The sequence below is a fragment of the Ptiloglossa arizonensis genome, chromosome 7 (genome assembly GCF_051014685.1).
Source record: "Ptiloglossa arizonensis isolate GNS036 chromosome 7, iyPtiAriz1_principal, whole genome shotgun sequence".
NCBI lineage: Eukaryota > Metazoa > Arthropoda > Insecta > Hymenoptera > Colletidae > Ptiloglossa > Ptiloglossa arizonensis.
The window spans coordinates 17601082-17628940 of record NC_135054.1 but is presented as its reverse complement, the minus strand read 5'-3'; the positions used below and the strand labels follow the sequence as shown (position 1 = coordinate 17628940).

General features: G+C 38.1%; 2 protein-coding genes across 3 annotated transcripts; one reads left to right on the top strand and one right to left on the bottom strand.

Moving 5' to 3' along the window:
* The first annotated feature begins 206 nt into the window (after positions 1 to 206).
* LOC143149719 (uncharacterized) lies at positions 207 to 3169 on the top strand. The gene is made up of 2 exons (XM_076317311.1): positions 207 to 2436; positions 2526 to 3169. Exon 2 carries the CDS (start codon positions 2672 to 2674, stop codon positions 2978 to 2980), a length of 309 nt encoding a protein of 102 aa, XP_076173426.1. The 5' UTR covers positions 207 to 2436; positions 2526 to 2671; the 3' UTR covers positions 2981 to 3169.
* LOC143149718 (uncharacterized) lies at positions 642 to 27859 on the bottom strand. Of its 2 annotated transcripts, XM_076317309.1 has the most exons (4): positions 27724 to 27770; positions 8504 to 8590; positions 6413 to 6687; positions 642 to 3984 (listed from the first exon to the last, which is right to left on the bottom strand). In XM_076317309.1, the coding sequence occupies exons 3-4, from the start codon at positions 6651 to 6653 to the stop codon at positions 3908 to 3910; spliced, it is 318 nt and encodes a 105-aa protein (XP_076173424.1). In that variant the 5' UTR covers positions 6654 to 6687; positions 8504 to 8590; positions 27724 to 27770; the 3' UTR covers positions 642 to 3907. The 2 variants fall into 2 exon arrangements, with proteins under 2 accessions (XP_076173424.1, XP_076173425.1); XM_076317310.1 differs by having other exon boundaries at positions 642 to 6687; positions 27724 to 27859.

Sequence of the window (27859 nt, the reverse complement as noted above, 5' to 3'; positions counted from 1 at the left end):
AATATAGCTTTCACGAAAATGGATACCTTCGGCGAATAAAAGTATAAGAACTCTCATCTGTATTTTGATTCTTCGATAACTGTGATTGTGTTCTTCAATCTTTCATATTCATTTTGTTATTAGAGCAATTTTGTACAATATTGGAATACCATACGTTTTTCTAGTAATACTGATGTGCCTCGTAGCAATACCTTTCGTAATTAACGAATTAAGAAATTCGACAATTAAAGTTACAGACTTACTTCCCTTCGGGACGAATACTTAAATCTTGATCAAATCGTTACAATTTATTCACCTTCATCGATCGATTTAGCACTCTCTACTCCACATTGTTCAAATCTCTTCAATTATAAGTACCATCAATCATATTCCATTTATTGTAAATAGAAACAAATATTTCTTTACATTCCGATCAAATTTCTTTATTTCCTTGATCCAGTTCCAAGTACACTCCTCTCGGATAGAAATTTTTATAAATAATAACCCTTGCTTTCGATTCTATTAGATCTGGCGATTCGATGATTATCGACATTATGTTTAACGGAATAAAAGTATATTTTCTTTCATATAGGAAACGATTATTCAACGCAGTGGATACACGATCGGTGTTTCGTATCGGCGCAAGAAAAATGAACGAGCACTGTTCCAAGACATCTTTAATCGTTTATTTGTTACAAATTCACTAGAAGAAATAATATATCGTGGTACATAGAGCAATCTATCGAGTTGGTCATTGTAATAGATGTACTAATATCGAACCGCTTCTCTCGGAATTGATAAACCTCTTATCGTACATAAAACAGCAGCTACTTTCGATAGAAATACGAGTTACACGCTAAGCGGCTCGTGTTCGGAGCACTTTGCATAACACCTATTAAATCTCTAAAATCTGTCGCATTGCGACGAGATCTCGATCCCCCGTAAAAAAACATCTTAAATTTCACGATGCACAATCGCGTGCGCGAGGAACATCAGAATTGTCGTCTTGTTCTATAAGCCTCTTGCCAAGTTGTTTCAATTTCGTAGCAATTAAAGCTCCACCTTGTCGATCCTTCATTATTTTTTACGGTAGTTTGAATAGAAGAAATACGAATACTTTGTCACGCTTTAACTATAACCGAGTACCATTCGTTTTAAAGTGATATTCGTATCTTGGAAACACTTTCATTCGAGAAAGAATTTTCAACCGTTGTAAAATGTTGACGTTGACGTTCAAACTTCGTCAAACGACTTAATTTTCTTTTTAAAGCCAATAATTCTCGGATGTATTTAATTTGTCAAAGAATTCTTGCGACAATTCGAAGCTTTTTAAATGTTGGATATGTCACCGATGTGTTAGAGTTCTTTTAACGGGTAACGTTCGTCGAAATTCTTAATTGTCGATTAAATAAGTAAGCAACACGTTGAGAGTACTGTTTGTATTATAGTCACCTTTATTGGAATGTAAAAAAAACTGAATCGTTCTCAATTATCATTTGATCCACCAAGAGGCTTATATTTCATCCACGTCGCACATTACCTACGTAATAGATTTTATCCACGTCTCAACAATGTATAATTCTCTAACAATGTGTACTTGGTTACTCTACAATCGCTCTATACAAGTCTACAGGCCGTAATAATCAGATCGAGACCCTGGTATAATCTCAGTTCAGAAGTATATACTAAAGTTTGGTCAGAATCCTTACGTTGTACGAGTTAATTGTTACATTGAGACCCTTTTGTACGTTTAACGGCCGACAAACAAGTTATAAAGTCTCTTTCAGTATTTTCTCGCGCGTTTAAAACTCGTCCTAAGGAGATCTTGATCTCGGCCGAATAATTTCCAAAGTGTCGAGTGTTCTTTACGTACCTGTACTTAATTTTCTTTTTAAACGTAACCGGGAAAGGTTCAAAGCACCAAAGATTTAATATCTCGTTACACGAACAAGTTTGTGCAATCTTTTCGGCAATCAAAGTTAGAAAGAAACGTTTGTTCTTCGAAACCGTATCTTTTTTCTTTTTTTTTTTTCGCACGACTTCGTTCGCGTTTCGATACTTTCGGTTGCATCCATTTTCTCTCTTCGAACAACAGACATTTTTCCGGGATCGTTACATCGAGTTAACGAAACACGTTTACAAAGATTTTCACGGTTGTTTGCAACGATAATACATTTCATTAGTCGTGTAACGTTCACGTTTCAAGCTGGATTGAGATTTCTCGTCGTGGAAGATCGCATTGTATTTATTAACCGATTAATTAAATCTACCATCGTTGCATCAGATTAGTACTTTCATGTAACTTACATCTATTAATGTTTGTTTTAGTGGAACGATCTCGAGGAACGAGCGACAGTTAATTGTGCGTCCAATTTTCTTTGTTTCTTTCTTCACCCGATTATTCTATAATTGGCTTTTAAGCGCCGAGCAGCCTGAATGTTCACGGATTGAAAAATGGTAAAAAACGAAATCATCGAGTAGACAAAATTATCTTCTATTGTGTAATTGATAGAAACAACACGGTAGTTGGTATATTTTTTTTTTAGACCATGAGAAAGTCGAAACTGCTGCGGTAGTTAGAATTTGGACCAGAGCTGTGTAACTTGGGCTAGCCTCGGTAGCCAAAGTGAGATCCTCGTTACTGACGTTTGACCAATCACGAGCGACCAATAAGAGAAATGGAACAAACGCAATGGCCAAACGTGGCACTGCCAGTAGTGCAGCCCTGACGCAGACACAGTCAAATGAAACGATAGCTCAAGGCCATCGAGGGTTTACCCCCACCACTTTGATCCGCAGCGAGTTTCCACTCCCCCACTTCTGGCCTCGTGTGATTAATTTTGTTCCTTTCGATCGTAGTGACGGCTATTACTACGGAATTGTCTCACGATTGATGAAATCAGCGTTCGATGATGTCGTTTCTACGTGTTCCCAAAGTATATTGCGTCAGATCGCACGTTACCGCTCACGTTTGAATTTTTTTCGATGGGAAATTACGTAAAAGTGTCGCGAGTTCTAAACTACTTGTAATCATGCAAACATCGGTGTAGAAAGTAACGACGACCCTCGTGTAGTTTAGGGTTTGAAACACCGGTGACCGATCGCAACTCTGATCCTCTTTTTTCGCTTTTGGAGTTAACCGTCGATTTACTAGTCGCGTCAGTGTTTGGTAGTTACAATCATCTTGTGTCTGTGTGTGTGTATTTAGAGGAGATTTAAGGTTCTCCGTGTTTTGTAGACTTCTACAATCACTGGTAAGAAAGATACGTTGGAACAGGGAAGCTTAGAGATCGATGAAAAGAGAATTACTGTATTGAAAATAATCTTGTTGGACAGAATTAACTCCGGTGCAAGAATGCTTGGAAATTAATGAAAGTGATGTTACTTTTACCGATTTGAAAATTATTCGGTGGTAACGAGATATATTGTAAAAATCCGACAGTTTAAGAACACGCGAGAAAGGAATCGGTTGGTTGTCGAATACTAGAGGTTGTATCTTCGTATTTTGTTCTTGTTTCAGTTCGACCAGGTTTCGAAGACAATAGCGAATAGACTATTCTAATTGTGGATCGATCATCGGTGTAATTACCTATGAAGGACAAGTACCGTGTAGGATAGAGAAAGATCTTGTAGTAGACAGAGTAAGAGCTTAACGATTTCGCGTAAATTGACATTCGTACGTTTTCGAATGTACGCCGAATAGTTGTCGACGTATTAAATTGACCAGTCGAGCGAAATAGATGCGTGCCCGAAGTAAGAGCCTCGAAAGCGACGCTGGAGAGTATATTGCTGCTTGGCAGAGAAGCTCGGTCGTAAATCTGACCGTCGCGTTGCTTGCCAAAAGGTTTGTTTAAAAATTGACTCGACTGCGTCTGGAGATGGAAACCAGCTACGGTACAGACATTTTTCATCACATTTACGCGACTGTTCAACCTTGAAAGTGGATCCGTCGAAATTTATTCTCGCTTGCACAATCTTCAATCGCTGATAATGGCGACCGAGTTTCTGAAAATGAGATTAGCGTCAGTCAAAAGCTTAGAATTCATTCCTCGAAACGAAGTACAATTGACTCTCACTACTCCCATACACAGTCGTTCGAGATATTACGAAACAAACTTCGTAGAGATACTTGTGAAATCGACGGAGACATTTTTTACACTTTCGTCGACCCCAAGTTGGTGTCATTCTGGTAATCCAGGTTTCGAAAAATCGACTTTTTCTTTTTTGTTTTCTCAAAGTGTACGTCTTCGAAAATTGATCTACAAAAGGATATACTGGAGTCTGTACAATCAAAGGAGTTGTGAGCGTTCAAAGAGTGCAGATCAGTTTCTCTAACGCACGCTTCACTTGAGATTATATAATTCTTGCAATTTTTATTATTTTCGTTTATAGAAAATCGTGAATCTAGCGCAAACATGGATGAATACATGGGCGAAAATTCCGTATCGAAAAGTCTTGCGGTTTCTTTGGAAAAAAATCAGCAAGAAGTCGATGTTTTTCGGCTGGATTACCGGTATACAGCCCCGTAACGGTAGAACCGTTTAATTGTGTAGGGTGTTTCTATAACGTTTTCAGAAAATATGCTTCGACACGAATATAAGCAGAGACAATTTGCATTCGATAATCTGCAGGAATAACGAGCTAAGCAATTACGGTCAATATTAATTACTATTTTAAACGTTCCTCGTAAAAGCTGTTCAAAATGACGGCCACGCACACAAGCGATCGAAGTACTTACCGTTCACACCGACGGCATACAAATTGTGCACATTAAAACTAATTTGTGTTTCTGCTTGTCGTAACGAGTACGAATGTAAGTAAAACGATTGACGTAGCTGATAAATTATTTCGAATTACCGCTGTAGAATATACAATTATAAATATAATCTACCGTTCTTATTTCCTACTTCGTTTCAATTTCTTCCGTGTGGTACCGTTTCGTTATCTTCGGAGTCGAGTTTGTATAATTTTTCTAAATTAATACGGACAATCAGTGCGCGATAACATTTTAAAAACACCCGACACAAACGACTCCTCGCGTGGTTGAAATTTTTATTACACTCGATCGCGACGGTACAATTTTTGCGATGAAAGTTCTTCGACTCTTTCTCGAAATTGTTCTTTCTTGGTGTGCGTAACAGGTAGATAAGAAAAACACATTCGATCGAGCGAAATGGCGTTTCGTACGTCCGAATCGTATCATTTTCGATACTACGCCCGTTTTCACGTTAGAGTGAAGGACCACGGTTAAAGGTATTTGGTTTTCATAGCTCCTCGCTTATCCGAAATCCTCTTTGTCCGATGTATCGAGAAAATGTAGAGACTCTTCTGTTCGCACAGAAAGTATCTTGCTTTCGAAATCATTTTTTTCTCGTATGAAAGATACTCAACGTATCGAGAATGGGTAATAAATAAATTAAATCGAAGCTAGGTAAATTTTGCACGTGATTCGAACAGAAATTGACGATTCGAAAGAATATTTCGGTCTTCTAAGTATCGAACAAAGTATCTAAAATAATTTTAACATCGCGAATTTATTAAAAGAAACACCAATAATCGAACTATAACGAGAGACTCTAAAACTGATATCTTTCGAATCGTTAATCGAAATTTTCAAAATTTCTCGAGCCGTAATTCCAATTCCGAAACAAAGTATACCAGAAGTGAACAACGTAATTTCGAAAGTGTCCATCTTTATAAATAAACAGGTATACGCAAAGTATCTCACAATGAGCGACACAATCGAAATGATTCTACGTGCAAAAAGAAGTGGAACAAATTTTGTCCCGTGCAAAGTTTCGTTCTCGAGGTCGAGTCTGAAACTCCCCAGAACACGTGCACACGTTCTATTAAAACTCGATTAAACGAATCTCCTAGAAATATCCACCACGTTCGTAGCCAACGCGTAAAAGAACCGATAATCTCCGATCAGAAACGTACAATAATTTTCTTCCTCTGGAAATTTCTCAATAATTCGAAACCTCGTACAAAAAAGAAAATCGTAGTCCACGTTTTCCATTCATCTTTGCACGTAAAATCTTTCATTTGCTCGAAAGGGATCGCAATCCTGGTAAATACACACAATTTCCAATGGTTTCTCTTCTGGCTTCCCCCACTCCCCCTTCCCCAATGCCTCGATTATCCTATTTGACTTTCAAGTTGCGGTAGTTGTTCGCGTTCGGAGTTAAATATTTACACCAGCGATAAATCGACTCGGTTCCCGGTGTCTCGAGAATCCAAACCGTTTGGAACGCGCTTGGAAGATTCGGGGCGCGGGAGAATCCTTCACGGGCGGGAAAGAAAGCGCGTAGAGGAGTGGGAGGGGCGGGTTCGTGAGAGCGGGTGGTGGGGGTAAGGTAGGGGAGGAGCCGGTCGATTTTTCGTTCGCCGCGAAACGTCAGGTCGCTCGAGCTGAAACGGAGTCATTAGTCACCGGATTTGAGCGTTAGACGGTGATGTAGTACGCCCTCGGTTTGCCCCTCGATGTCGTCGGGCTGAAGAAGACGCCTGGCGTCGAGGGCGAGAAAGACCAGGAGGCCCACGAGGGCGGCGGTAGCGTGCGTCAGGAAGCGTAGTATCCCTCGTGACGTTTGCGACACTTCTCGCGGGCGATGTAGCACAGCGCGATGGTGATCAATACCGCGATGGTGATTCCCATGCCGATACTGATCCATATGATCTCCTCGTTTATACCACTGTAGCCTTTCCCTGAAAGCATGCTGGATTTATCTTGTAATCGTAGCCTCGCATCGGGGATTGGTTAACGAGGGAGGATAGCGGAACTGGAACTCATTGGAGGGGGGAGGGGAGGAGAGGAGAGGTCCTTCCGATTTCTAGACGGAGGTGCTCGACGACTATTGCTCCGCTATTGGTTCAATCCTAGGATCCAAGGATCGAGATAATTTCGTACAAGGAGAAACGAAACGACAAAGAGATCGAAAATCAGATTTCGATTCCTTTGTACGTTTAATGATTTCGAATTCAATATCATGGCATAAAGATGAAATGGTTTCGGTATGTGTAACGTAGTAATTACGTAACCGAGATGTTCCGGTATCGTTGAGAATGCAATGATTTGAATAATTGCCGGTAGTGCGTTTATTCGTTAAGAGCTCGGTTCACGAGTCGAGATCTTAGCGCGGGGAGATCCGTTTTGATACACACGTGAAACGATACCGGAGTTGGAAAGACACGAGATACATTAAGTCGTGGAAATATCATAATGTTAGAGTTGGATGGGTAATCGAGGATTGTAGTCGGTTATTACGAGTTAATGGAGACAATATTAATTGTATTGTTTTCAATTTTGGTAATACTGATAGGAAAATATGACATGATTTGCTTTTATCACGTTTCATCGGACGCAATGTGTAATTTGATCAATTTTTATACAATTGGGAATATATCTGTGTGTTTGATATTATTTTTTTTTATTTATTATTACGATTTTTAAATGTTATTGCTACGGTAGTCGGTTGTTGGAAAAGTTCTCTTGTTAATATTTTTAATATCAAATGGTATATCATTTTCATACTTCAATGTTTCTCCGTACGCACTATGAACTATATGAGAGTGTTTTGTGGCAGATTCCGGTTAATTAACATGGTTTTGCTCTATGCGCTGCATACAGAACAATGGCAAAAGTCACGAGCAATGTGTACGAGTATTGGAAAACCGAAAGAATGGTACAATTTTTTTTATCCAATGACTGGCGGGTAGGATTTTACGTGAGAGTGTCCTGTTTCGATTAAAATTTGAAATTATTCGAATAGTCGAGTTATTCGAAGTGTTACTCGAATTGTTGGATACTCGGTGCTGCTTGATAAAAAGAGTTTTTATCATGTTTAAGATAAATTCAATTACCTATAAGAATATGAGCTTCGAATGACCTTGGTTGCAAAAAACCTGATTGAAACGAGAATATTATTAATATTTGTTGCGTTTGATCAAGCGATACACCACGCAAGTTTACTTTTACAAATGGTGTACTCTGAGGAAAGTAAAGAAACATAAAACACGTATGGATACAGAAATGGAAAAAAAAGTCCAATCAATGTCCAAGTTTATTACAAAACTAGTAATCTCGTACACGATCACAGTAGACTCTAGAATAAAAATTTAATCCTTTGACAGAATAAATCGTCGCCAAAGTCGTAAAAGCATATACGCTTATTCGCATTATTAATGCATCGATCTCGATGATCCTGGTTCTGTACATTTATCGAACTAAATTATTCTCGAATCGTATCTTCGTATCGTCGACGGTAACGTTAACATCTAGTATCGTTAATAAATTATACACATGTACCTTCCTAACGAAAAGGCACTGTCAATCCATAAAATCGTTTCAGAATTATCTAATAAAGCCTCGTTCGCTGTCTTCGATATTGACATAATTCTCAATTGTAAATATGCACATATTGATAACGTTTTATCGATGGTATTTAATACATGTCAATGCACACAGCGTATATTTGGTTCTACTCTCACACACGGAACGGAAGAATATTCGTGTTTACATTACCATTATAATGGGAACTGTAAATCCCGACTTTTCCAGCGACTCGTCCACCCACCGGCATTTCTCTTGTTTTACCTCTCGCCTTGCCACCTGCAACAATTTATTTTTTGTACTTTATTTATTACTTCGTAACAAAAACAGAAATGTGACAAATCGGATAATTTTCTCGGCTTCTTTGGAAAATAATATATATTGCAAATAAAAAAGAAGAATGAAATCGTTCCGACTTCGATCGTAAAGTCATTTCTTATAAAAATGGTTCCGTTATTGTAGAATTCATCCATACTCGTCGTCCGGTACATTTTACGCTCGATGTTGTTTTAAAAGCGCCGATCACGATCGTAAATTTTCCTTATAAGTCCATTAGGTACGTAACAATTAGTTGAAATAAAATCTGCTCCTAGTCTGGCCCAAATTAGTTGATTTAAATTCGCACATTATCTGTACACGAATACACTTTTACATTATCGATAAGGGTACCCGTTTAAATCCTGTACCCTACATACGTAATTCCATCCTTGATTTTATTCCAACAGTGTTCCGTCGCAGCAGACTCCGGCCATGCAACATGCAACGCCGTAGAACGTAAATTTATTCCGCGACTAAGCTGTTTAATTCAAAGTTTAATTCAGAGCGTTAACGCGAACCAATTTTCCGGGCAAAGCGGAGATAAAGCGAACGCATGCCGAGCACGAATCGATTTAACCAAATGCACCCTTCCAAGGGTTTATTTGGTCTTTAAAGTTCGTCGAAGAAGAAACGTTACGCCAAGTTTTCTTTATGTGGAGTTCGAACTTAATTCAACAAAAATTCAGTCTCTCGTACGTTGTGTCGGTCGATCGATGAGAAAATTGTGCAAGCAAAAATATTTAATTCCGATCGGTAAACGATCGAAAACTGATAAATAGGACGTATTTAATTCATTTAGGTAAACACGCAAAGATCGAACTGATATATAACACGAATAACACGGTATTAAGGTCTATGCATTTTCAGTGGATATTCAACGAACGCAATCGATATCCAGCTCAAGATTTATTGGCATTGTATGTAATACTTGCAAGCTTATATTGGTATGAAGTATTGGATTCTTTTATGAGATATGTCGTTATCAAAATTGTATTTTATTTAAAAAATAACCTTTCTTTCCATTATCTTCCCTATGAATATATTGGATATTGTGCAATGGACGAGTATTGAGCATTGTTATCTAAGGTTATGTATCATATTTGTGGTAAACTCTTTATTTTGTCTGCATAAAACTTCATCTCCTTCGATTAAATTTTGACGTTTAAAGAATTTACATGGATAGTATATAAAAACATGTATCTATGCAATACAGATATTTTCGTATCGATATGGACTTTCTTTAGAAATGTTAAAAAATTGACAGCACCGATGTAATGTTACCGAACAGTACAGTGTGCGTATCAAAGATAAAAAAGTATAAAATACAATGTATCGACTTCAATGTTTACCGACTAATGAGTATGTATATTTACTTACATAGCTACTGATGCTTTAGACAAGGCAACTTCTTTATCGACAAATTTTATCGTGTTTAATTAAAAACATCTCGTTGAACATTTTCTATTCCTGTTCTTTCGTTCTTCACAATGTTCTTTACTCAAAATAAATATTAATTTTTATAGGAGACAAGATTTCGTGCAAAGGTTAGTTTATATACACGACAATCTTCAATGAAATATATCAGCTTTGTTCACATAATTCATAAATGAAAAGTTTATCAAGTTTAATTTTCGATACAAATTAACTGTAAGTAACTATTTATCATGAATTTACATTGAAATTCAATATATAATTGATAGAGTACAAAAGTAGAGATCGATCGATTTCAATCGATACTTGATACAATGTGAGGTTACTTTTTTCTTGTGTCAACGTAACTTTACAAGAGCGCCCCCACAAAGTGTACTTTAGAACAAGATGTATCAGAACGTGAATTAAATTTTCGCGTGTGAAGTGAATGTTTAAACCGCAAGTTCGTACATTTTCACCTTGTTTATTATATTGATATAAAATTAAAGCATTCGCGACGCTCATTTGATGACGCATCATGAAATACATCGTGTTTTTATCCTCTAGAAATGAGGAAGAAAAAACGCATGGTATTGGCGTCATACGAAAGGTGTAATAACCATAAATCATTGAGAAATTTAAGATTGTATTCTTATTTTATTATTCTAGGAGACCTTGATGTTGAACTCAGTCGTAATATATCCACAATGTTATTTAAGGTGTATAAAATGTTCGTGACTTTCTTGTAAATACGTATGTATCGTAATGAGGAAATTGGGTATATCCCCACCTACCGTCAAGTTTACAACCTAATGAAATAAGGCAAGGGGTCGTCATTCGTTCAGTGAACGTTGGATTAGTAAGACGTGTCGAGTGATCTGCGTATATTGAGGGATATATACAGGTACGTGTACTTCACCTGTTGACATTCAACTGCTTCTAATAGCTATTACTACTATATTCTTGTTAACTCTTTTCATCCATTATTAATATACTTTTAAAGTAATTATTCAATCGACATTATGAAACAAGTTGAATCATTTTCGCGTCTTTTTTTCGTCTATATTTCGCGGAAATTAATACACATATACGTCTCTCTGAATCAAATAATGACTTTTTGTAACATTTTTCGAGTTGAATTAGTGCTTCATTATAATATTGCATTGATATTAACAGGTTGGTTTTAAATCTCTGTTCTATCTCACTTACAGATCTCTGGTTGAAATTCGAGCGCGAATTATACGTTATCGATACGACGCCATGACACTTAATCAGTTTGAAATTTAACGCAGAATTGGACGAATCTAATGGACTGTAACAAACAAATGATACGTGTACGTATATTTTTTATTACTTATTTAAATTTTTAATCGAATTGTTATTGATCGTCAGCACGATATATACATATTAACAATCGGTTGCGTTAAGATAAAATGAGGAAAGATTAAATCAATTCTTTTTTAAATTTAACCCGTCAAACAATTCAAAATGGCGCAATTAGATTCTTTACGTATTGCGACAAAATGAAACAATTTGTATTTCATTTGGATTTCATTTGAAGTTGTATTTTTGTCGATATTATTTATACACAATTAAATTGTATTTCAATATACTCATTTCCAGTTTGAGTAAGTATGGAGCCTGCGCAGTTGTATATTAACGTACTATTCGAGCATGATTAACGAACTTTGACTTTTGCGTTGACTTTTTTGATATTTACAGAAATCGTTATATATCTTACGATACGATTCGACAATGATGTTTATACATAAATTTTAACATTGAAAGTCTTTCATATATTTTCGAATTGAAAATATATTTAATAATTATTATATTCACGTATAACGTGTTATTATTGAAATGTACGATTGTCAATTGTTGATTTATTTACCAGGTTCATGTTTATACATAAATTTTAACATTGAAAGACTTTCATATACTTTCGAATTGAAAAAATATTTTATAATTATTATATTCGTGTAGAACGTGTTATTGTTGAAGTGTACGATTGTTAATTGTTGATTTATTTACCAGGTTCGTGGAAAATATCTCGTCCTCGTAATACCGATCTGGTATTTTCAATGACAAGGAGCACTGTTTGTAATGGCAATGAAAAACAGTATTTCCGTTAAAAATACACGGTGAGGAAAAAGGGGTTCCCCACCCCACTAACTAGCCTTCCTTTCAAAGAATTTTATGACCTCATGCAATGCGGTCGGTAGAGTCAGTGTTTATTGCGTAGAAGTTTGTTGCTTTTTGGGGCGCAGTGGCTTCGAGTGGATGCTCGTTTACATTTTAGGCACACCCGAGATAGACTCTGTTTATTGCGCATAGTAAATTCTTTCTAGAGCATCGCGGTCTCTCGTAGTTTTTTTTTTCCATTGCGAAGGTACAGACAGTTTTGTTCATTGGCTACATTCTCCGGTCGCGTTAGCAATTTTCTTTATTGTTCCTTTTTCAACCATTTCTAAAATTGCTCGATACCGAAATTAGAGCCAGGACACCACTGTTGGACAATGCAAGTATTTAAGCATCTTATTTAAACAGTTCCATTTGTATCTGAACGTAAATGAGCATTCATAGTTGCAAATTTTGCCATTTGAGTTTCACAGTTTTTAAATCGTCGACAGTTTAGTTTCGAATCTATATTTTTTTATTGTAATTGAATCATTGTAAACAACAAAACTTATTGTCATCTTTTGTGTTCCTTTACAGATTCTCCGATGGAACAGGAGAACTCTCTTGATGATTTCCAACTGGAACATCTACTACATCGTATTGTAACGTGGTTCAGCACTAAGGTACTACTCGATTACGTTCTACGATCGGTGAGTTTTAAATAATTTATTGTTTCTCTGGTCCCCAATCGCGTCCTTCGACGAAAGGGCGTACGGGCGACTGATTGTATATTTGTTGTCTTTGGTAAGCAAAGTGACCGCAGGCGTTTACCATATTCGTGACCAGTAAATTTCACTGCTTTATTTTTCAACTTATTGTTGAAAATATATTGAATATTTATGAAATGAACAGGTCTATGAGATTCTGTACATCAATAGATGTAAGCACGTGAATGTTATTTAGAATTACACGATACAGTAATGTTTATAGTATGAATTCTATAGTTTCATTATTATTTAGTTATGATAATTTTGTACGTATATTGAGTATATATTATCGAAAAATTTAATCATTCTTATATTTTTCAAATAACACGTTTCAGTATAATTTGATATTGTTGATATTTAAAACGTACGTTATTTGTAATAACATTTTTTTCTTCATTAAAAAGTATAATACCACGTTTCGTGTATCAAAAAACATTTCAGGCAGGTAGATTTTCAAGTAACTCGTTTCGTGCGCGTTCTTCGTTTCTTAAACGATTTACTTCGACGATAAAATCGCCCGAGGGAAATAATTTCATAAATTTAATTAAATAATTTATCTTCAATTTTCAGGGTAAATAATTCCGCAGAAAAATCTTAATTAGAGACCTCCCTCGTAAATAATTCAATTTGAATCGCAATCGTTTAGTTCGAAAATTAAATTTTTCAATATTGCATTCAATTTTTCCTCTTTAATTATTCCCTACGCATAAAACGTCGAGTCATTTTATTCGAAAATAGAATGAAAATACATAAAGTATTATTACCTCGCTTCACGTATACACAACTACTAACTATTCTTTCTAGTTTAGGATTTTTAAAACGATTTTTCGCATATTTTTTTACATACATTTCTATTATATAAAAATCAAGGAATCTCGAATCTAGGTTCAAGTTTCAAATGAACGTCCTGCCCTAAGAATGAATAGGCTATTTGTCAAAGTAGCCGGACAAATTCTCTCAAGAGAGGATTGCAACTCACGACTTCCCATATTCATGTGGGAAGAGTCATTTCCATTACAACTTTCTCACTATACCCACTTGTAATTACAATAATAGTATCAGCATTTATTATTCATTTTCTCGCGAAGTTGCTTTATCACCTATATCTTCTCTCGCGTGTCGTTCATCCAATATCTCTTTCACCTTTAGTACTTAGAAAATTTGAATTCCTTGCAAAATTACACCGTCCACCTTTTTCACTATTCTTGTCACTTTCTTCTGATTCGCATCTTTTGTTCGAGTGCATTCCCCCGTCCCAGTTCTTCATTTCTTAGCAACTTATCCAGCCCTCTCTCCCATCTGTTCCTGCCTTTAGATTTTCACGCTAGGTGCTCCAGTGCTTCGCTCTCATTCCCACATAATTCATATTTCCTTTGTCCAACTCATCGCAATACCGGTTACCCTTTCGCTTCTCTTCCACATCTGAACTTCGTATTATTCGTACCTTTTTTCCTTTGTGTTGCACCTCGTCGTTCGAATATCTTGGTAGGTCACCCACCCTCACGTTCTTGTACGTGTCTTGACTCACCAATCCTGTTCATCCTTTCCCTATCCTAATCTGTCTGCCTCTATGCCTCGCGAAACCGTATCTTCCCAAGTAATTTTCTTCTCGATATCGAGTATCTCTCTCTTACAATTTCCCTCTTCTTCCCTCCACCCTGCATTTCTTCATGATCGTCTTGCACGTGTCTTTTTGGACCATTCTCTTTCGTACCTTACCGTTCTTTCGTCTGTCTGCGGATACTGTTACTTCAATTTGAATGTTTTTGAATAAAATTTACACGTCTTCGTAAAATAATATATGGTACATTGCTTTGGGCAAAATTACACAACGTGGGAATATCGATGCCTTCGAAAATGAAATCGACACACATACGATGTTCCCTTGTATTACCTTTGATATTTATATATATACAGGTTTTAAATAGAATTATGACCAGGTAGGTAATCGTAGATAGGTAATTTCTAAGAAAAAGAAATTGTTACTGCAGTGTTTAATTAGTTGCATTTCCAACGACATAGGCAAGCTGCTAAGTTCGTGTTACGAGCGCTCGTTTAAGATTCAATATTTAAGTAGGATGTACGTGTAGTATTTAAGTAGAATATGTATATATAAATAGTATGTAAGTAGACTGCGTGTTCGCTGTGTAATTTGCAAAACAGATGGCCAGAATTCTGTTAGAAAAAATTAAGTTACCGTTGGTTTCTGAGTAGATTCTTCTAAAATCTCCCTTGTTGGCAATTCGATGCTTAGGGATAATAAAATTTCGCGTGAAAAAAAGGTAAGTTGGGTTATGGTCGGAGCTGGTATCCGTTCACAGCATCCTCCACGTGGAGGGACCTGGGAAATCGATATTATTCGGTATGAAAATACTAATCGTGTTAACAGAGATAGGGCAATACGATTATTATTTGCGTAACTATACCGGGGAATTAGCCGTGACTCTTTTCATCTATTTTACGAGAAGTAATTTGTTCTTAATGGACCTTTTGCGTCGTACGTGGTATTCTGCCGCGGATGAAAGACTTTCCATACGAACGTATTGGGTCAAACGTTATAGTCAGCTCTCGTAAGCCATAATTACCTACTTGACGCTGTCCATATTCTACTTAAGCGTAGTACACTCCCCTTAATCCCCCAAAGTGTTCTCCTTTTCTCCCTGTATTATACTTTTGCGTCGAGAGCAGTCAGGTTTACTTAGTTTCACGTCGAAAAGGGTTCTGGTTCGTCTTGGACAGTTCTTCGTTAATGCGGGTCATTAACGATGCAAATGAAAATTTTTGACGAATGGATGTGTAGCGTGGCATCGATGGCTTCACGAATGGTTAATTTATTCCAACGAAAGGAGTTCGCTTCAATTACTATACAGTTTTCCCTATTTACGGTTTCGTTCGTTTCATAACAACATCCTGGCGAGTTTTATCGAACGATGTCGATGAGAGAGAAATTTCTATGCATATTTATCACGTTTGCAATTCTATCGAAACGAATAGCTCGAATTCGAAAATCCAATCGAAGGAAATATTCTATAGTCTATCCGGTCTGTGCTTTCAAAATATTTTCGATTCCGTCTATTCTTACAACTTTCGGCAAATATTTTTCGTTCTATCTATCCAAGCATTCGAGGAAAGTATTTCCCACTATTTTACTCTCTCTTCTAGTGTCTCGGTAGAATCGACCACATTTTATCTGTTCGAACATTTGAATAAAATATTCGGATTTCCATTCATCTCACCTGGAAAGAAATATTACAAATTCTACTTCCTTTGATAAATCAAACTATGAAGATATTCTAGGTTCTATTTCGTCCACGAATCTAAGAAAATATTCTCGATGAACGTTCTAAACAAATTTTCAAATCTCTCCGTTGTCGTAGTTCAATTTACAAACGGTTGTTCAAGAAGTAACAAACGTTCGTTCAATTATCGCTGTTAAATTCAACGAATCCTAGAACTCTCGAGCAACATTCCAGAATACACACAACTAATAATAAACCGTCTATAAGCAGCGAGTCGTTTACACGAATAACTTCATCACCTATTAAGGTGTTCGATACTCCGAAAGCTTTCAACTTGCCGTATAAATTAGACATTCGTTCCAAATATAATTACACCAATGATAGACCAATTCTCTCGATGTTTGCTACTTGCTCCGTTCCTCCCGATTAATTCGAGAACAGGATCGTCCATTTGTGATCGATACATTTGCCAAGTTCCCTCGATTCTGACGATCCGAACGAAACGTTTCGAATTCTGTACCGATATCTAGCCAACGAACGAAATTCGATCAATTTTAACATCGAGCCACGATAAACGTAGAACATCTCTCTCGATTTTCCTTAGTTTCGTATCCTTTCGAGTCTCTCACCCTTACGTATACACAGATCCACGAGACTGTTTGCTCCGATCCAAGAAAAAGGGATCCCCCAGATTGATCCGTTTGTTTCGCGTCAGCTCGTCTCGGATCGCTTGAATTTTCTCTCCGCGGTGTAGAGAACCGGCAGCCACGAGGGTTCGGTTCTGAATCCAATCAGTCCTTAATCGAGTTCGGCTCTGTTTTTTCGCTCGCGCGAAGCAATCGGGACGGGTCTGAAGGTACGGGTCCGAGCTCGATGTTATATCGGGTTGTCATCGGGCCTGTCTTCGCTCGAACGGATGCAACAAGTTACCTTCGACTCGTTCAAGCCCCGTTTCTCACCCAGCTCCACTTGCCGGTGGACGTTTGTGCACGCGTTTAGGTACCCCCTTTGTTCGTTGCAATTACGCGGGACTTGTTCGCGGCGCGTTGAACGATTCAGGGGACGTATGCGCGAGTGTGTGTGTACGGGGGCGCGTGCGCACGCGCCCGGCCAACGCTTTTGTTCGGGGCACCGTTTCGCGGCGCGACTATTATCGTGGAGAGGTGTACGCAACCGATATTGTTGCTCTCATCGCGACGGACGTCGCTTTCCCGCGTTCGCTCGGCTGTCATCCGTCCGGACGAATGGAAATCGATAATGAAGCCCTCCGCGCTAATGGAATATTCGATTGGATAGAATCGTAAGGCGTTGTCGTTTGCTCCGCGGTATAATTGTGCGGGGCTTAAAGCGACGAACAGAATTGGAGCGGAAGGTAGGCGACATAGGGCGCATATTCTCCGCTCTCTACGGCTTTTGATTTCAGGAATTCTCCTCGCATGCTTTGCGCGCACGATGACAGAGAAAGCGAGCAAACGAGAGGGAGAGACAGAGAGGGAAAGGGAGAGAGAGAGATAGAGAAGGAAACAAAGAGAGAGAGAGCGGAAGACGATTTATGGAAATTACGGGGGAGTAAAAAAATTAATCCGCGGATGCCAGGGATTAAAGGCGAGAAGTTATCCCCCGATTTCTGCGAGCTAAGCAGTGATCATTACTTGAATTAGGTTATAACACGCGCTAACGCCGCTTACCGCGGATCAAATTCTCGGGTTGCAATTCCCTGGGTTAGAATTCTCCGGGATGGAATATTCCGTGGTCTCGATTCTGCGAGTTTAATTTCTGTGGGATGGAGTACGATACTCTGTAGCCTCGATTCGCGGGGTTTAAATTATGTGGGATGGAATATTTTGTGGACTTTATTTCGTGAGCTTGAATTCTGCGAGTTTGAATTCTGCGAGTTTGAATTCTACGAGCTTGAATTCTGTGAGTTTGAATTCTGTGAGTTTGAATTCTACGAGCTTGAATTTTGTGAGTTTGAATTCTCTGAGCTTGAATTCTGTGAGTTTGAACTTTGTGGGATGAAATATTTCGTGGTCTTGATTCTGTAACTTTAAACTCTGTGAGTTTGAATTCTGTGAATTTGAACTTTGTGAGTTTGAATTCTGTGAGTTCGAACTCTGATTTTGAACCACGAGTTTAAATCCTGCGAGTTTGAATTCTTCGATCTTGAATTATTCAACGTCAAATTTCTCCAGTCGAGTTCCACCAATTTCAAATTTTTGAATCGAATCGCGACAAACACCATAGCGGTATTAATTGTTCGACACTGCAACAAGATACAATTTCATCGACCAAGAATTTCATTTCCATGCATTAACTGCACTTCGTGTATAATTTTTATCGAGTAGATTTGCATAGATAGAAATGAAAAGAAAAGCATTTCCCAAGGGAAAGTCTAGAGCAAATACCACGTATCGCGAACAAGGTAGTTCAAATGAAAGTATGCTTTCCTCTAACAAATACACCGCGAATATTTACCACTAGTGTATAAATTTAATACATAATAAAATACCACCGTGTATCTCACTTGATTTCACCGTTTACTCTTCGCAACACCTAAACTATTTATCGAAGGAAGATATGGTTTTGTTGGTTACAGACGAATCGTTAAATTTTGTCTATCGTTTTGGTAGAATAGAGCCGACGAAACGAGATAAATAAATTGGACATTTAACGCAATGAAATTCAACCGAATGAAATTACGTGCTGCACAAAATGAAAGATCATCAATTCGTTTCACAATTTCGAGTGAGCGGTTTCATTATGACAAAATTAAGCTCAGTTGTACAAACAAACGGATCGTTCCGCGATGATGTTTACGGTTGTATAATAAATTAGTTTATCGGAAAGTCGAATCGATGGAAACGGTCCAGAAGTGTACGTAAAAGTGGCGGGACTACTTAATTAGCGCGAAATGTTTGAATATCATATTGTGCCACGTATACTCGTGGTCAACCACATCGCGATGTCGTTCCAATTAGTCTTCCTGTGTAACATCTGTGTACTCGCTTTCAAGATACTTTCACTCGGTCAAACGAAACAATCGAATTAATTAACCAAGTGTAAGTCACGTTGTTAAATACCGTGGAAAAGCTCAACAGTACTCCGTTTATCTTCAGCACGTAAAAACTAAGTGTCAAACCACTGGTAGGAGTTCATTTAAATATACCTGTAGATATTACGTAAAATAATCCAACACAGAGTTATTCGTGGTACAAATTTGATCAAAGGTCAACTGTAAACTTTTCGATAACTTACTAATTCGTTATTTTACGAAACACGACTTCAAACTTAAATTAACAAAGTTACTTCTAGAATCCATTGACAAAATATTTGTGCTGTTCTTAGACTACATGTTATTTCGGATTAAGAAACTTCCCTTCGTCGACTGAACGCGTATTTTGTCATCATTTATTCGAAGTTTTAAATATATTCCCTTCTCTATTAACGGATAAAAAAAGAAAACGATAATTTCTTCCTATTTATTTACATTTGTAATAGTCTTCCATCGACAATTTACCAGTACAATGAGCCAGAATTTTAATAAAAGAAACGGTACGAAAATTCAGCAAACCTCTTCCATCGCGAATTCAAACAACGACGGAGTACTTTCTCCAATTTTATTGTTAACAAATTCGTGTATTATATCCGTTGTTGCGCGACCTACTGACAAGAGTCTCGACAGAGGGTAAACATTCCAGGAAAGTTTACAATACGTTCGCAGGTTGTTTGAACGAAAGTGCTCGAACGAAACACCTCTCGACTAGGTAAACTGGCAAGGTTATTAAAACACTATCGACGAAACGGACCGTATCTGCGTTTCATCGGGAACAGTTTAATGGAAAATATTAGCCTGATCGATGAATTGATCGGAGATATTTCACATACGCGTCGAGAACACGTCGGTTTAGTACAAATTCCCCGTTGGGATTTCATACTTCGATGCATATCGACGCTACTCCTTTTAATTTAAGGCTGTTTCCACGTGTCTCCGATCGAACGAGTTGCAAAAATTGACGAATGTACAAGCGTTCGAATAAAACGATACCCGGCGAAACTTGGAATAGATTTTTCAAACTCGAGACACTTCGAAAATTATTTCTCGATACGCGTAAACGTTTTCGTTCGATTTAGGGTCATCCCCTTAATCGAAAGCTTCTTCTCGTAACGCAGAAATAAATACAAAACTCGTACCAATCTTGTGTTACTTCTCTAAAATCGGTTTGTCAATTCTGCTAATTTTCCACTTTTCTCGAATTCGAACGCCACGCTTGCGTTAGAGTAATGATCAGTATATTTCTTTTGTAATTATCGAATGTGGCGTGATCGTGTTTAAAATATTGCAAAACCATTACAGAAAGAAAAAATTAAAAAAAATCAATCACATCATTAATGTGATCAGTGATAGGACCAATCGAATGACACGCTAGTAGCGATATTATGATTAACGATTCGTTCGTCACAATACGAACGATACGAAGAAACAATCGTAAAATAAATTCGCAAGTATATTAATTAACGCGAAGAGGCCGAGTTTAATACGATTGTACAGTTTTCGACAAAAAAAAAGAAAGAAACTATATATTGTCCATTTTTCAACTCGGTAGTAACTCCCCTAAGCCGGTGAAAATCTTATAAACGAGACGGTGACTCGAACTCTTGTTGTTTTCTTTGGTGGAGCTTCGCATTGTGGAAGCTCCTTTTCCGCTTTTCTTTCGTGTGTCAACGCAATCGCTACCGCAGTAAAAGGCTCGCGATTGTGGGACAGTATTTATACGCCAGCCGCGGCAATTGGCAAAAAATTCCTCCGATACCGCGGATAATGGTCGAGTCACCCCCAATCCACCCCCCTGGATCCCTTTGGTCCTTGGTATTTCGTATATACGCCAATTAAAAGTTTTTTCGATATCACGTTCGCCGAATACCGGGTCACTTGGCGAAAAAGTTGAAGAATTCGGTGCCGAGGCAATGGTAGATACGGAAAGTTCGCTTAACGTATTTTCACCGATCGTTCACAGAGCTTCGCCTAATTGGTTTCGTTGGAAATATCCAGCTAACGTCGCCGGTCACCCGATCTCCTTCGTTTAGCGTTAATTAATTTTTATGCGCGAAATTTTCCAATCCGCGCGAATACATCGAAAGTTTCGTCTAATTTTTTTTTTCAATCAAAAAAGAAGTTCGATCGATAGAACGATTCGTGAGTTATCAAGCTTGCTCGATACGAAATATTTTGTTCGCGCAGATTCACCAATCTTTCTAATTTTTTTTTTTCAATTCGATCACTTAACGGCGCGATCCTCGATGAAGCTCTTATCGATTTCTATGACACGAAGTATCCAGCTAACGCGAGTCGATCGATTCTTCGTAGAGTTCCGATTCATTTTCATGGAGGAAAATTGTAGTTCGTGCAGATGTAACGATTACACGTGAAATTTTACTCGAATTCTTTTCATTAAAATTGTTTGGTTAACGGGGTGATTCTCGACGAAGCTTTTCCCGATGTTTTCACGCGAAATACTCGGTTAACGCAGCCCAATCGATTTTTCATAAAGCTCTAATTTATTTACGTACATGAAAATTTTCGTTCGCGAAGGTACACTTCTCGTTCAGTGAATTTTATTTCATTTTTTCGCAGTGAAATTATTCGGTCAATCGAACTATTCGTGATTTCTTGAATTCGAAGTATTTAATTTGCACAGATTTATCTATCTTTCGTAGTTCTATCCATTTGATTCAAATTCGTACCGTTCAATTAACAGAGTGATCTCTGACAGAGCTTTTTCGTTTTCTTTGACACGAAATACCCAGCTGTTCGATCGATTCTTCGTGGAGCTTCAATTAATATTTTTTACATCGAATATTCAGTTCATAGCGACCTACCTATCTTTCATCTTAGCTTTCGTTTAATTTCTCTTTTATTCGAATTGTATTGTTACTTGAAATCGAATTCTACTTTCCTAGAATTCTATCAGAATTGAGAATCAAATAGCCTACTTACCCGAGTACAATTTTCAACCAATAAATTGTCGGTCAAATGCTTTTGTCAGTTAGAGATAAATCATTGTACAACGTATACAATTCTGCCCATTGTTTCATTATAGTATAGAGGCCGAAACGAGATAAGTAAGGGTGACGTTTAACACGTTGAAATACAAGCGAATGGAATTGCGTGCAGCACAAAGTGCAAGACCATCAATTTCGCTTCACAATTTCGAGCAAGCGTTTCATTCGGATGAAGTTAAGCTTACTCGCATAACTTAGTTGATACACGGTTAAACGTGTCGGGAACATCGTCGCTTCCGATCGTATAACGCGTCAATTGTCTAAATTATAAATATCTACGAATCGAGGAATCGTGTGGAGTTTCTCGAACTTCGTCTCGCGCGAAGTAAATTATGTTCGAGATTTACATTATGATTTTTTCAACCAATTTTAAAATTGTTCCTTAAGATAATATATTTCTCGTTTGAAACGTATTATTCTTTCGAAGAATGTTTCGTTTCGCTTGAAATGATTTTGTATATCTTGCTTCACACATTTCATATGCTGTTTAGTGAAGTAACGTATCAAATGAAATACGAAAAAGAATTAACGGACCGTGCGTGTTTTCTTTGGATCTATTCGGTAATGAATGAATTTTTGCATAGAATAGCGTTGAAACAATTCTTATCGCTTACGAAAAAATGATCCTACCGCGAACGAAAAGTTCACGTAACATTGATTTTCTTTTACAAGTTTCGACGGAAACGGAACGAGAAGCGGGTAGGATATTTCAAGTATGAGACAGTCTTGATAAAACTGCACAAAAAATTTCAGCTGTTCGAGACTTTCGTGTTTCGTAGTGTCTTTCTTCTTCTTTCGTGTATTTACTGCTGACGGCAGCGAAACTTTTTCAGCGGATGTTTTTAATAAAAATAAAATCCCCCGAAGACACATGTGCTGTTAGCGCGGGTCCGCCATTTTTTTTTCCCACGCGTATTTCCATATTCTTTCCATAAATATCTTTCCCTAAACAAATCGATCGGTTCAAAAAATACGCATCCCTCGTATGGAAGTGAAGTTTTTTTTTTTTGCAAGTAAAATTATCGACACAGTTATACCAAATTCGCAAATATATTTCATCTTCGAAGAGGTTCCATTTGTTCACCGTCACGGTTAACACGTTCTCGGAATTTTCTCCGTGTGGTCGCGAGAAACCTAAATTACTTTTCTTTCGGTATTGTCGCGATCAGATTTGTAATTTTCCATTCCCCACAGCCAGAAATCTCACGGTCTGAGACCTGGAGAACGTGTCGGACATATTAGAGGCCTCCTCCGATTCGATCTCCGACGAAAATTGCAAATGTGATTGCAACAATTCTCAAATAAACGTGCCACGGAACTCTGGAGACCATCCGGGGAATATTTCGAGGAACGTGTTGACAATAGCGGAACAAATGAAGACACTCTTTGCATACAAAGGACATTTGTTAATACGATATATGTGTTATCGTAAGTGCAGGATCTATGCATAGGCAAAGCTAGGCAATTGGCCAGGAACGCCGAACGAAACGAGGCTGCAGTTCCATAAACCATAAAAATTACTCTCCTTTTTCTACCGCGCGTCTCTTCCATTCTATCAATAATTTAAATATTTTATTTCCGTTGCTATATGAGAAAGGTGTACAAAATCTTCCGCCAGGGGACGTAAACGAAGACGTCAGTTCTGTTTTCTTTTTATCAAACAAGTTCCTCCAATATAATTTGCTTTCAAGCGCTGAACAAAATGGCGGGCTTGAAGTTCCATAAACCGTAAAAATTACTCTCCTTTTGCTACTGCATATCTCTTCCCTTCTATCGATAATTTTAATACTTTATTTTCGTTGCTACAGAAGAGTATAAAATCTTCCGTCAGGAGACATAAACGAAGACGTCAGTTCTGTTTTTTCTTAATCAAACAAGTTTCTCCAATATAATTTGCTTTCAAGCGCTGAACAAAATGGCGGGCTTGGAGTTCCATAAACCGTAAAAATTACTCTCGTTTTTCTACCGCGTATCGCTTCCATTCTATCGATAATTTTAATACTTTATTTTCGTTGCTACAAAAGAGTATAAAATCTTCCGCCAGGAGACGCAAACGAAGCGAAGCTTGTCAGTTCTGTTTCGTCAAACAAGTTCCTCCTCTGTAAATTGCTTCCAAGCGTTGAACAAAATGGCGCGATTGAAGTTCCGTAAATCATAAAAATTATTTATCACGCGTCAGTTACTTCCTACACGCTATCAAGCATTTCGACATATTTCCTTTTTTCGACCGATGGGAGCGTAGAAATATTTCCCGTCTACGGACGCAAACGAAAACGTTACTTCAACATCCGTTACCGAAAAAGTTTCTTCCCGTTAGAAGCGTTAACGTTTTCCGAGTGTACCACGTACCGTTCGGAAATACTTTCGTGAAGTGGGATTTTTTCCGTCGCGAGTCCACGGATCGTCACCAAAGCGTTCACCGCGGTCAAGTGGACCACTGTTTGAGAGACACTGACGTGTAACACATTTTCGAAAATCACCGCATTACCGTAGCCACGCCCATTGGCCTCTCCCGCGTTTTCTCCGATCGCCACGACGGCGGAAGTTTTATTCCCCGTTCCCGAGCCAAAAACCATTGAACTAGATTTCAGAGGTCCCCCACATCGAGGGCATTTTGAGAGCAATTAAGCAGCTGAGAAATACAGCTGATCCGTTTCACGATCAATGGAAACTCCGAGACCTACGCGTTGCGTACTCTAATCGATTGCGATCGGAGTTCCGTTACTTTTCGTTTTCTCACGATACGTGTTTTCCGATAGGCTAATGCTCTCGTCGCGTGTTTCGTTGGTCGTCTAAATAGGTGGATATCGATGGTCCTCGCGTGCAGAGAAATTCGAGGCGTATCGTATACACCCCCTAACTGCGAACGAGTCAGTCATCGGGATGGAAATGCGCCGGAAATGCGATTAGTCCCGATTAATCATTCGCTACGCCGGTTCATTACGGGGTTACGCGGCCGACAGATCGAGAAAATGGGGGTTGCTCGTTTATCCGTGGAAACGAGACTGAGAAATGTTCGCTATTCCTGACGAGAGAGGCTAAAAATATCTTTCGTCGTTTACGCGCGAGATTTTCCGCTCGTGGCCGGATGAAGCTTTTAACGAACGGTGATTTTTAGTTTTTAAGTTCGAATTCGATTTTATTTCGAGTTCCGTTACGTCGTTGATGTAGAACGACCCATGGATTTGTTTACGTAAATCGAAGGTAGTTATCGTTTGGAAATAGTGTCGATTACTTTCGAGTAACATTGCACTAGATCGTGACTCGCAGATTTTTTCTTGGGTATTTTAAACGTAATTATCGATTGAAAATACTGTCGATTACTTTCGAGTAATATTGCACTAGATCGTGACTCGTAAATTTTTAAAAAATTTTTGCATAGATTGAAAGTAATTACTGATTTTAAAGGTACCGATTCTTTATGGGGGTAACTCTGTGTTACAGAAGTGTACGATGATTTGTTTAAATTAATTGAACACGATTGTCGACTGTAACTACTGTTCGAAGTTTCTATTTCTATTATCTATATTATTTTTAGTCTTAGTACGATCTACAATAGTATTTTTAATTTTCATTCGAAATGTGTTTACATCTGGACGATTGAATACAGCAGTTTCATTCGAACATGCAGGCAAATGTGTTTTAATAATATCGAAACTGAGTTATTTTCAATATTCATCGTTTCGTCGAGATTTTTCCATTTACCCCTAAAACAACGCTCGGCTTTCAATCATTCGGTTGTTGAATGTTTCGATTCGATCGATGCCATTCGTTTATTACAATTTGATGAACTTTTTCTACCTCATCCTTCATTTACTCGCTTTCGTGTAATTTTCCGATTTTTATTGTTCGTTTTCTTAATTTTTGCAGCCGATTTTTATTCTTCAGTTTTCACTGACGATGTAAATCTTGGTGCAATTTTACGAATGAATTCGAAGCACAAAAATAATGGAAAAATTCATCTTTGTTTTTTTCAGCCATTTTAGCGTTGCAACTATTCGTCCATTTTTATAGAAATTTGTATCGAAACAATATACCGAGCTGTATAAAAGTGTTCGTAAATCATTATACAATATTATATAAAAAATGTGTGTTAAAAATTAGTAGTAAATATTAGTGGAACGAGCTACACCAGCTCACAGTTCGAAGAAAGAATTATTTAACAAATTTCATACTAAAAAATATAAATATGTGGTCTATCAAGATTATACTATATCAGAAACAGTTATTTCGACCACAATAAAAAATAGAAATATAAATAATTGACAAATTTATAGCTCTGATCACATTCATGACATTGATTCGAGTTTGATTCATTATACGTTTCGTAGTAAGAACTCAAAATTGCCTATAATTGTTGAAAATTATTACAAAACTGAAAACAAAGTATTGAAACAAGGTCGAATAATGTATCACAGCCGCTCAAGAAAAGTCACACAACAAACGTTCGATTCTCGGATCGTAGAATCATTTTATAAGAAACGTGTCCGATTGTCAACATAAGAAGCGTCAGCAATATCGTTCAAAAAATATCTCTACTCTTAAACAGCGGAAGATAATCGAATTAAAAAATTCGTGATCGATCTAATATTTATCTCTCTGAAATACAAAAGTACTCTTTTAAAATTTTGCATCAGATTTTCAAAAACGTATGTAAAAAATTCTACAATATTCTTCCTTCGCTCGTTCAAAAATTCATATCTTTGCGTCACTTTTCTCGTACGGCGTGTAAACGTAAACTTTGCTACTCTCCTACACGGAATTCGCCCGGCACCCACACACATACACATACACACACGCGTACACGTACGTTCCACGCCATCCAGTATAAGCAAAACGTGGCACCGACAATCCGCTAAAGTAGATTTCGAAAGTCTCGGTGAGAAGCTATCGCGTGTCGCGTTCCCTCTAATCCAGCGACGCGAGACAATAGAGGGTAAGTAGATTTGCTCGGCCCCTGATCAGCCGCGAAGTGGATCGGCCCGTGTAGCGTGGAAAGTAGTCTGACCCGCTTCCTTATCAGATAAAGTTAACCTCGCGCGTAGTAGACTGGACCGAGCGCGGTTGGATCCCTGCTCGTGCCATGTGACAAATCGTGCATCGTTCGAATAAATTTTGCGCAGCGTCACCACCTATACACGACAAACTCCAACTTGGAAGATAACTCGTAGCAATTACCGCGCGATTTCGCGAACGAGACCCACCAAAGTCCATCGAAATCACTCCACGGAGCTCCGATTGATAAAAAAAAGGTGAAACAGTAGAATAAAACGTTTCTCCGGATTCTCTTTAAATGATCATTCAAAAACAAGCTCTCCTTTGCTCCCGATACGATATCCCCATACCGCTCGACGAAACGGTGTACCGAGGCAAACAGATCGGCGATAATACCCTCGAATAAAATCCTCGTGGAAAATCCGGACAACAACCACCCCCTCTTCCCCTTAACCCACCCCTCCGCCCCTCTGAAACCCCCAGGCTCTACGGAACTAGTACACACCTCGGTGTATTCAAACAAGGTTCGTCGCACACAGGATGTCCGGTGCTTCCGGCGGGCAGAGTCGGCGCTAGGTAGCGAGCCGGCCAGCCAGGTGTTGGAATCGTAGCACGGTGTCCCGCTCGCCAGAGGGTCCAAG